Consider the following 11413-nt stretch of genomic DNA (forward strand, 5'->3'; position numbering starts at 1 on the left):
ATACGTATTCCTTGAACCAAGAAGCCTTCCCACATTGGTCTACACGAGTAGACATCTCATCTCTCATCACTCACCTTGTCGAACCACCTGGACAACCCCACCGTCCCATACAGCTCCTTCCACTTCTCTCCCAACTCGTCATCTTCCTCCACATACTCTCCCACAAATTCTGCTGTCTCATTCGCTTTCTTCCCAACACTTTCCTTGACTTTCTCAGCCGCCTCCTCGATCTTTTCGGACGCCCGGGCCATTGCCAGATTGTAGTACTCGACACTGACTTTGGCTTTCTCTGCCAGGCGTTTCGCGCTTGCGTCACGGCGCTTCTTGTAGCGTCCAAGAATAACCGACACAAGGTAGTAAGCTCTGACGAGGAAACGTTGAAATATTTGCTTCACCAGCATGGTGATTCCGTGGGAGAAGAATGCCCTCAACACTTCGACATGTAACCCCTCGTATAGGGCGGCGACACCTTCAGTCTGCGCGATTGTGAGGACAGTACTGAAGATTGTAGCTCGTGCGGCTTTCCTAGTTCTTTCATGTTTGAAGTCTTCGCTGATAACTTCGTTTTCGTCCTGATCCTCCTTATGCGAGGAGGCGCCACCGGCCTGGAGGCGTGACTTTGCAAGGCTGAATGGGTATGTGATTGAAGACGCACAAGCTTTGCTGATCGCAGATAAGAGGAACGTGAGGCTAGGTGGTGGGTGTTGCCTGGATTCTCTGCGGAGGAGAAGCTTTTTGAGCGTTTCAAATAGAAAGAACGTTATTGTCGGATTGAGCGTGAGAACCAGACTCGCCGAATAACCGGACCAAAATCCCAAAGGACCTTTCTCCGACAGGATGTCCTGGGCAATTTGTCGGGTGGTGGGAGTCGTCGTCGGCGTCGTCCCAGCTGACTCCTGCTGTCCTTCCTCCGAAGCTCTCAGCAGAGCGGCGGCCTGTTTCCTTGTGACTATGTTGGCAATCGGGGCTGTTGCCAACTTCGTTAAACTCCCAGCAACGAATCCAACACCCAACTCTTCCAGCGCAGGCAGACTGACTTTCTTGCCGCCATTCAACCTGGTATGCTTGGCGATCCGGCGATCCCTTAAAAAGGAATATATCAAAAAGAACAGAAAAGAATCCGCAATCGTCTTGCCCGTGTCTTGTAGCAGGCCCGTATATAATCCTGCGACTCCACCCTCGTTGTGGTAGATCTTCTGTAGGCCATCAAAGAATCCTTTATACTCTTCCTCGCCAGGACGTGACTGGTCTTTGCGGAGTTGGCGCTGGATCTGGAGGCGTGTTATTATGAGGTCAATTGGATAGAGCGCCGCATTTGAGATTGAGGCGCCAAAGGAGCCCGACAGGGCGTGGCCCAGGGCTTCCAGAGCATGAGATCGCGGCGGTCGCATTGACGAGCGTGTCGCATCTGCTTCTTGGACCAGATGGAAGAGTTCAAAGGCATCCTGCAGCAAGAATCACACGGAGGTTAGCCTTTGCTTCGCATATATTGAGTGAGAGGAGGTGCGAGAAAATCAAGTCGGGCCAACCGAGGAGAGAAGGATAGAGCAGCAAACATACGAGTTGACTGTTGTACACAAAGTTCGCCATGGTCACGACATCAAACTCATTTGTAGCATAGTGCTGAAGAGAGGTATCAAGTTGACGAGTGGTGACGAAGAAGGAGAGAAACACTAGGAATTTGGAAGATGGAAGATGGAATGTTACGATCGTCCCTCGGTGAGCGATTCGATTGAGCAATGATGTTATGTTGGCTCTTTACCCCACACTTGCTGCTCGGCCTTGTCAGTCCTTCTCGGCCTAGGATCACCTCCTTATCACGTGCGAGGCTGCACCGTCTGATACTCCTTGTCCTAGTACTGATGCACGAAGAGAAGGTCGAAGTAACTTTGGCAAATTTGTACATTGGAAGCTCACGAGAATGCCCTCAGGTATCCTTCGCTTCCTGAGGGTATCTTATTGAACGAATATCACACCCGACAATTCCCCAAGCCACCAAAATATTGCGCCTTTGTTCTCAATGCGTGCGCACAATGGCTTTTCGCCACCCAATCGCATTGGATCCCAAGTTCTGTTACTTCTTAACGCCGTCATCCTTCGTCATGTCATCATCAGCCGCGGCCCCCAGGTGGCTGCCAGGTGTTCAGCCGAGGCCTCTCTAAGCCCTCATACTCGTCCGACGTCTTAACCCATTTTCCGCCGCTTGAAGTTCTCTAGCGAACCTCTCGTCTGCATTCACGTCACTCTCTCCGCCCGTACTCCCTCTACTAACAGGTCGAGCAGGGGCATCCAGGGATGGACTGCGTTTGCTGGTCATGATGCCTGCCATTTGGTGCGTGGTCCCCGAAGTGTTGCTCGATGAGCGTTCGGTCTTGATACTCGTCACCACCGTATGCACGCTCGCAGCGCTCGATGCTCGTCGATCGTGCCTTTGAGGCTTGGGATATGGCTTGCTGGGAGATTTCTTGTCTTCGGGAGTGTATCTTTCTACTTGTTTGGGTTGCCGAGACGACTGTCTTGATCCAAGCGTCCAAGTAAAAGGACCGGAAAGCTCGCCGCTCGCGGCTGTGCCGTTTTGCCCTGCATTCGGGGTGGAAATATTGTTGTCATGTTGCAAGGCGCTTGGATCCACTGATCCTGCAACTTGATCATGCTCACTTTTAATGGGTACCGCTTCTTCCTCCGTAGTCCCTAAGGCGGGGTCGATCGGAATTAATATCGAGTCGTCCTCGTTCGCGGCAGATACGTCCTCCCCGACACGTTCGCCATCGCCAGCAGGGTTCCTGTTGTTCACCGGTCCGGGTGTATGAAAAGTTTCTTCATCAACCTCGTTGGCTAAGTCCGAGGCGTCGCCATTGGTGAGGGCGGGATCAATTAAATCCTCAAAATTGTCAATTTCTGGCTCTATTTGCTTCGACTCCTCGCTGGCAGTGGTGGCACGTTTCGCACTCGCCGATCCACGAGGTTTGGAGGGCTCTGCAACTTTCGCTGGATCGATGCGGCCATACTGATCGTGTACACAACGACGCTGGACTTTGTGAGTAAAAGACAAGTTTCCATATCGGGATCGCTTACCTTGCTCTTCCTGCAGTCCTCACAGGCTTTGCTCCGGCTTTTCTTCGACGATGACTGAGGATCAGGCTGTGTAACTTCCGAACCAACACCGTCTGATATGCGTGCTTCGGGAGAGACAGTGTCTCCCATGGCACCATTTGTGAACGCTACCGCCCCCGTTACGGAATGATTATCAGCACTCGAGAAACTCCTTGGCCGAATCTCTGGCGTTCGACGAGGTGTTTCGCCACCTGACTTGTGTCGGCATTTTATGCGGCGTTTCCGGCAAGGTTCACAGGCGACTCTCAATCCGTTTCCTCTGGATCCATTTTTGGCTGGAGGCGTCTGAGCAAGTGGTCGAGGTTGGGCTTGTGCTGCCTCCGCCAGAGCCTGAGCCTGAGCCTGGGCTTGAGCCTGCGCAACTCTCCGAGACGAAATTCGTTCCCCAGGCACCCGGAATGGCTCGGCCTTTTTGGATTTCTCTCCTCCCTCTAGCTCTGCTATGCTATCCGAGTGAACCCAGTCTGGTGCGGTGGTGTTGCCAATCTTCCATGCGCACCAAATTGCGAATATTTTGATCATCATGAGCGGATCCCCATACCCCTTAGGTATGGATGCCTTGACCGCGTCGATCTGTTTTTTGGTGATATCTGGCACTGGCAAACCTGCGTCTATCCGGGCTGTCCGATAAAGGAAGTCTCTTAATGCCGGCCAACCATTCGCCTCAGACTTCGGGTAATATCTTGAATTGTAAGCCGGATCACCAGGCTCTGCTGTATTCTCAAACTCTCCGACTTCATGCCAGATTGGATTCGCTCGGAGGAAGACATAGTCAGGGTCGTCGTAGAAGTCATCCAACACCTCTTCCGGTACAGGATCATCGTCAAGGTATTTGATCAATGCGTACCACATGACCTTCTGGAAATAAGGGTAGCGGAATTTGGGAGCCACTTTAGTCGCCTTCTCGATGCTCACAACTTTGAGCTGCATCTCGTAATCCAGACGAGTCAAATAGTTGCCACCAATTACCAAGCTATCTTCCGGAGTCCAAACAGAATGGATCCAGCCCGCAGGGATAAACGCTGTGTCTCCCTCGTGGAGGTCAACTCTTGTACAGTTGCCACCGCAAAGGTCTCCCAGCCAAGTCTCATTTTGCGAGCCCGAGTTGCACCATTCTTCGTACTTCTTCAGGTATCTGTCTTCAGGAGGGATGAAGAAGAACGTCTTCGTCCCTCGCAGGATATGGTAGTACACAGAAGAGCCTCCGAAATCGATATGGAAGTCCGTGTAGCTGTCAGCAACAGACATTAGGCAATAAAACGATACTGGTCTTTTCTTCAACCGGGTATCAGCGTCAGCCGCCCAAACTTGGTCGTCCAGATCAAGATCTCGAACTACTTTGGGACGCCGGATAAGTCTCCCAAGTGGACTGTGTGAGACTTCAAGACTGATAACATTCCGGATAGGCTTTTCCCCTTCCAATTCGTAGTAGTCTGCCCACTGTTGGAGTGTGAAATATCCCTTGGTCTCCTGAGACTTTACATCGATCACAGGCACGGGCTCTTCGGGACCATAGAGCTCGGCCACTTTTCGGACTGTCAAATCGCGTGGGATCACCATATCCAGCAAATCCTGGTCGCAATCAATGACCTCTTCTTCTTGGAGGTCCGATGCGGACGTTTTGTCGGGACCCACTTCAGCACCGGAGCTGTCGATGAGGGTGAAAGCTGCAGCATCTTGGGTAGGAAGTGCTGAATCGCGTTGGACGGATACGGGTCTTACACCAAACCGAGGATTCCATTCAGCTGGAACCACAAAGGGGCGTTTGAGACCCTCAAAGCTTTCCATGAACTCCATTGTAAGCAATTCTGGCCTGATTCGGGCAAAGTCATCGGGTAGAACGTTGATCTTGCCCTCTTTGATCGGTTGGATGTAGTGGTGGGTCGAGGTTTCGACAGACGACTTCACCACACCCTGATTGAGGCCAGCATAGTCAATGGCAGTCCTGGGACGGGATGACTTCCGGACGTAGGTAGTCTGCCCATGTATAGGTTCACAGTCTTTACAAACATACTTGTCCACACTTCTTGCATCTGCCTTTGTCTTGAAACCGGCGCATTCGGCATGGAACCAACGTTTGCAAGCGTCACAACTGATCCAGAACGTAGACGTGTCTTCGTCATCCACGGAGTCCAGTTGTAGACGCTGACATGCCGCGCAAACCTCGGCTTGCTGCTCCGGCTTTATGCGACGCTGCTTCTTGGGTATCGGCTCTGCTTCAGCAACTGCAGAATCCAGTGGTTCTTCAGATACAGGTGGCAGAGCATCAACAGCGGGTTGAGGTCCTCTGAGCCCTCGTGCTCGAGCATCCAGAGCATTTAGAGCATTTCCTTCATACGCGGTTTCCTTGTGGATAGACTCGGAACCCCCTGCTGTTGAACCATCCCTCACATTGGGCAGATCTTCGTTCAGGTATCGTTCTCTGGGCCGGCTCTTAATGCTCTGTCGTAAATGCACGACCTGACGTTCCTGTTGCTGCGGGTTCTGTAGCTTCAAAGGGGACTGGGGAGAGCTTGGGGATGTCGATGGTGGATACTCGGGCATCGTGTCAAGCTTGGGGGTATTTGCATGATTTTTGAAATTGACCTCATTCTTCAGTTCAAGCAGTAGAAGTGCATCTTCGTGGTCAACATCGGGTATACTGCTATATCCACCGCTTGTCTTTGGTCTTTCTGCGCGCGGCGACCACTCGAGGGTCGGCAATCGTTCGGACTTGATGCGTTTCGCAGGCGGACCATTTGAGGGACCTTCATGACTGTAGCGCCGAGTATAGGAAGTCAAAGTGCGGTTGGTATTGTAGATGTATTCCTTGGAAAGAGAAAGAGTGGCTGCGCTAGCCAAAACGGGGCTTGTTGCAATTGCGGCAGTCGCAAGGTCATCGATTGTAGAGCCGGAACGCGTATGTCCCTTTCCATGAAGGCGCCGATTGTCCTGTAAGAAGCCGGAGGTAGGATTGGAGTTTCTCGTCGCCCAGTCCAGTGACCCAACTCTAGAGCGTCCATAAACTGTGCTCGCGCCACCTTTTATCCTTGCCGCAATATGAGCGGCACCGTCCTGGTCGTAATATAGGTGATCTGGTTGTAGCGCGGAGTCATTATCCTCGGACGATCCAATGTCGGACAGTCCAAGTCCTCTTAATGAGTAACCATGTTGAGGTGAATATCGCAGAGGGAGCGATGAGCCTTCGAGGGTAGGGGTTTCGCTTGCGGGATCAGGGGAAAGGCGCTCGATGACTTCGGCGGATGGACGGACAGGGCTTGCACCCCGGTGCCCTGCCAGATGGTGGTTTCGGCGCCAGACGGTTGAGGTAGGCATGATTACCGTCGAGGACGAGGTTTAAGGTCGCAGTCGCAGTCGAAGTCGAACTGGTTGCGGAGGTGGGGTTGGCGAGTCGAGAGGCAACTGAGCTGTGTGCGGGAGGATGGCAGGAGGATTGGCTACATTTGTGAACAAGCTGATCTGACCTCCGACAGGAGGCCGCACGCAGGGAGAAAGGGAGTGAGGGATATCGGATGGTAAACCAAGAGTTGTCACGGTCGAGGTTGTTGTTCGGAACAGGATCGAGGTTGACCGCAGACGCAGATGGGAGTCGACTTGTGACAATACAACACGTACCGAGATTACCGAACAATTTTACAGCACCGCATTTTCTCCCTGCGCCGCCTGCCTCTTAACCTCACATTTCACTTCGTGTTTGAGGTCCCTCTATTTTCCGTGCCAAAGGAGCGCTTTTAACACAGACGGATCCTATCCCATTCGTGTGGCAGGTGCACGAGAGCCCGGATTCCTTCGAGCCTTGATACACGCCCTTGTACGGACACTTACCAGTCTGCCGTAAATTCTCCTCGTACATCTTTTCAACGTCCTTCAACGCAAGAGGCACACCGCTTCCCTTTCAACGGTCGCCGTCGACAACTCCTTCCGTTTCACCAAGCCGCGCCGTCTTCTCACTCCTTTCCTCCGCAATGTCGCGAAGTAACAAGCTCGCGCCCGAGGCAAATCGGATCCTCTTTGTTAAAAACCTTGCGTACGATATCGACACCCCTGCCCTCTTCGATCTCTTTGGGAAATTCGGTCCCGTACGCCAGATTCGCTTAGGTACATCGAATACTACAAAAGGCACAGCCTTTGTGGTCTATGAAGACGTCTTGGACGCGAAACAAGCGTGCGATAAGCTGAACGGGTTCAACTTTCGAAACCGGTATCTGGTCGTGCTATACCATCAGCCGGAGAAAATGAAGATGGAGGTCAAGGAGGACATTGTGATGAGGCAGGCAAATCTGGAGAGGATGAAAAAAGAGCATGGCATCGAGTAAAGGAGCATCACCGTCGTACGCAGGCTGATTGTCCGCAGCTGGAGTGCTGAGGGCGCAAGGGCGCAAATGGAATTGTCCGAGGTTTTGCCGCGACATAAAAATTCAAGTTGACGGCCGAGTTTTCACACAACAAAATGACCAGATATTTCGGTGTCGAGGCCTCGTAGTCGACTCAGGCTATTGCAAAGTCAAATCCCTCACGGGGCATCAGGAGAGTTGCTGGGTCCCCGGCAAGTTCACAAGTGGGTTATTTTCGTTTACTGTCCGCGTCACTGGCACGGTTATATTCCCTTCTAAATCACCGCCAAAACCACGACCATGGACGATCATATCGTGGGTGTTCTTGGTGGCGGCCAACTAGGACGTATGTTAGTAGAGGCCGCGAACCGCCTCAACATCCAGGTTGGAGTCCTTGATGCCGACAGCGCTCCTGCGAAATATCTGGCAAACCATGACATGCATGTTACTGGATCATTCGCCAATGCATCCGATGTTAAGGCACTCGCCTCTGGATGTGACGTTCTGACCTACGAGATCGAACATGTCGATACCGAGATTCTTGAAAAGCTGGAGGCGGAGAAACCGTTTATCGAGGGCACCCAGTGGTCGCGATTTCAACCCAGCTGGCGAACGGTCAGGACAATACAAGACAAATTCACTCAGAAGCAGCATTTTGCAAAATATTCAATCCCGATCTCCAAGTCCATTGCGGTCAGCCCGTCACAGCAAGGACTGATAGATGCCGGCGAGATACTTGATTATCCATTCATGTTGAAATCTCGAACCCAAGCCTACGATGGGAGGGGTAACTTTCCGGTCAAGTCGATGTCCGACATAGGACCTGCCATTGCAGCCCTCGCAGAACGACCTTTGTATGCCGAGAAATGGTCTCATTTCAAACAGGAGCTCGCAGTCATGGTTGTTAAAACTGCCCAGGAAGACGATCCAGACGCGTGGGAGCAGCATACCTTGGCGTACCCTACTGTGGAAACCGTTCATGAAGACAGTATCTGCAAGCTTGTCTATGTTCCGCCCAGGGATGTCTCGCAGGAAGTCGCACGGGCAGCCCAAGATCTGGCTCGACGCGCTGTTTCAACCTTTCGGGGAACTGGCGTCTTCGGCGTTGAATTGTTCCTCCTTCCTGACGACAGCCTCCTCGTTAACGAAATCGCGCCCCGCCCTCACAACTCTGGGCATTATACAATTGAGGCATGTCACATGTCCCAATTCGAAGCACAGATCCGTGCCATTCTACCTGATCTGGCCTCAAAGATCCCAGCTGGGGCGACGGATCTAACAGTCAATGCGGCAATTATGTTGAATATTCTCGGAGGTCCACAGCCTGACTCCCATACGCTGGTCGCCAAAGCCGCACTTGACGTGCCGGGGGCGAAAATTCATCTCTATGGGAAGGGTCAGGGTCGACCAGGACGGAAGATGGGACACATTACAATCACCGGATCAAGCTTATCGGAATGCGAGATCAAAATACATCCTCTGATTCAGATGGTCGACGCCATACGCGTGCATCGCCACGATCGGTCTGGCGAGCCATCTGCTTCCTCGATTCTCAAGACTCAGGCCGAGCTCCTCGGTGCAAATCCCGCACCGTCTGCTCGGGCTGTCGTGGGCGTGGTAATGGGGTCTGACACCGATCTGGCTACGCTTCGCCCCGGCCTCACGCTACTTGACACCATGAACATTCCTTACGAGGTGCACATTACCTCGGCTCATCGCACGCCGCAGTACATGCTAGACTTTGGCAAATCTGCAGCTAGTCGTGGGTTGAAAGCTATAATAGCGGCGGCTGGTGGTGCAGCACACTTGCCGGGTATGATGGCCTCGGAAACGCCAGTGCCAGTCATTGGCGTGCCCGTGAAAGCCAGCTCTCTGGATGGACTGGACAGCCTGCTGAGTATTGTGCAAATGCCGCGGGGTATTCCTGTAGCTACGGTAGGTATCGGGAACTCAGTCAATGCAGCGATTTTGGCAGCCAGGATTGTGGGATCAAGCGATGAGAAAATACGGAAGTGGGTTGCAGACCACCTACAGAAGATGAACGATGAGAACATGGAGAAGGAGTATCGACTGCAGAGAGAAGGCTGGAAAGTTTACAAGAAATTGGACGGGTAAATGGCGCAATGCTTGAGGAGACCCCCGATGTTGTCAATTTTTCCAAAAGATGGGCGGATGGAGATGATATTGCTTTTTGAACTCATTCCCGCACCGCCAATACTGCCTGTTGTACAAAGTTGATCCTTCCGGCCTTTCCCAGAAGGAATCGTAATAGAGGGAGATCGAATACGAACTCCCACGTCACACATCATCTTCTTTTGAACCTACTATCAGCCAGGACCACGGCTTTGCCTTGTCCACCGTTGTCGACCAAGAAAACCAGGATATAGTCGCCTCCAAAATCTCACAGATTCCCGGACAGTGCCTCCGGGGAAGGCAGACCATGGTCTGTTACACAACAGACCTTGGTGGATGGGCAGACAGTTTGGAGGAGTCACAGCATCATCGGTCTGTGACTTTCCGGGCTGGGAAGATTAAGGTCGAGATTGCATCCGAGTCGAAGAACAGGTGGGCACCGTCTAACGTGATCATGGAACACAAGCTGTGCCTAACGTAGCCACTGTAGTCAGGACGTCGAGGTGGTTGTCATTGAGATAACCTTGATTTTGCATCTACACAAGTGACACCCATGTGGAAGGCTACCGCTGGGTGGTTGGATAAACACGAGGTACACTTTCGATCACTTTCACAGATATGCACAGTATGTTCCACTCAAGCTTTTTCTCATCAGACCGTAATATTCCTTATTTTTGACTTTGGGTGCAAGGTCGATATGTACGAACGGGGTAAATGGCGGCGAAACACGAAAAAGTGCGAGAAGCGAACGCGGGCCAGGCGAGGAGGTCGGGACACAAGAAAAATCGACTACGAGGTAGACTTCTAGATCCCCAGAGTCCAGCGGCCACGGAGTAATTTTATCTGGTAATTGTGGCCAGAGTGAGATGAGAGATGTGATTTGATGGATGCTTGATGTCAAAGGTGACACAAAGGATGATCCCTTGAACTCGCCCTCGTTTCTCCAGTCCTGCCACGGATGCGCTCCCTCACTTTTTCCTCATTCCTCATTCCCCAGCCCCCAAATGGCTTTGCAACCCGACAATCACTGCCTGCCTTGGGCCATTGTGAGCAAGGGACTGGCTTGTTCTCGCTTGAGTGTGTGAGTCTTTTTGCGGAGAAGCTCGCATTCCCAAGCATCTCCCTTGCAATGGATGAATGCTGTGTGTCCATCTCCCACCGGTCAACGTGTCCAGGCCTCACTCATGCCCACAAGTCATTCCACCCTTTTCACCACATTTACCCCTTCTAGAGTCGCTTCCCCAGCCTTGACCGCTTGGTCGGTGTATTGGGCATCAATGCACTTACACTTGCACCTCCCCCGATTGCGTGCGGTGGTGGTGGTGATGATGCAGAGCATAGTTGGATCTCCACAGCAAGTCAAGCACAGCATACAAGAGTACAACACACGAGCACAGCTGAAGGAGCCTCTTTGCTGACCCACATCTCGCTTCCGACTAAGGACAAGAAGGGAGAAGTACTCGTAAGAGAAGGAAATGGGGCGCTGGGGCGCTGGACACATCCGGCGCCAGGAATCATCCCCCCGTCTTGTGGTGATATCCACCTGCATTCTCTCCCCGTGGCCGCCTTCTCTTCCATGCCCTTCTTGCATCGCTGGTTTCCCGGGTTGCCCATTCCGCGTGTGTCACATCCGCACGGCGGCCGAGGAGAATTGGGGGCAGGTTTTCTCACATTTCCAATCCACCAGGGTGTCCCCCAGACCGACCGGGGCATACGAGATGGCTGTGAGCCAACCAAAAAGAAAAATTCAACAAAAAAACTTGGAAAATCACAAAGCCTACCAACCGGGATTCGGTGATAAAACTCTACTGTGCCGGGATAATACGAGTGCG

At 52.4% G+C, this 11413-nt stretch overlaps 3 protein-coding genes across 3 annotated transcripts; 2 read left to right on the forward strand and 1 right to left on the reverse strand.

The window, feature by feature from the left end:
• Positions 1-56: 56 nt before the first annotated feature.
• AYO21_01092 (hypothetical protein) lies at positions 57-6429 on the reverse strand (the record flags this gene model as incomplete). The annotated part of the gene is made up of 4 exons (XM_022651076.1): positions 57-1445; positions 1561-1623; positions 2273-3028; positions 3076-6429. The coding sequence occupies 4 exons, from the start codon at positions 6427-6429 to the stop codon at positions 57-59; spliced, it is 5562 nt and encodes a 1853-aa protein (XP_022516554.1).
• A 650-nt stretch (positions 6430-7079) lies between these two features.
• On the forward strand, positions 7080-7430 carry AYO21_01093 (hypothetical protein; the record flags this gene model as incomplete). Its single annotated transcript, XM_022651077.1, has 1 exon — positions 7080-7430. The coding sequence occupies one exon, from the start codon at positions 7080-7082 to the stop codon at positions 7428-7430; it is 351 nt and encodes a 116-aa protein (XP_022516555.1).
• A 318-nt stretch (positions 7431-7748) lies between these two features.
• Positions 7749-9563, forward strand: AYO21_01094 (phosphoribosylaminoimidazole carboxylase, ATPase subunit; the record flags this gene model as incomplete). The annotated part of the gene is made up of 1 exon (XM_022651078.1): positions 7749-9563. One exon carries the CDS (start codon positions 7749-7751, stop codon positions 9561-9563), a length of 1815 nt encoding a protein of 604 aa, XP_022516556.1.
• Positions 9564-11413: the final 1850 nt, after the last annotated feature.

The sequence above is a fragment of the Fonsecaea monophora genome, assembly GCF_001642475.1.
Source record: "Fonsecaea monophora strain CBS 269.37 chromosome Unknown Scaff4, whole genome shotgun sequence".
Lineage (NCBI taxonomy): Eukaryota > Fungi > Ascomycota > Eurotiomycetes > Chaetothyriales > Herpotrichiellaceae > Fonsecaea > Fonsecaea monophora.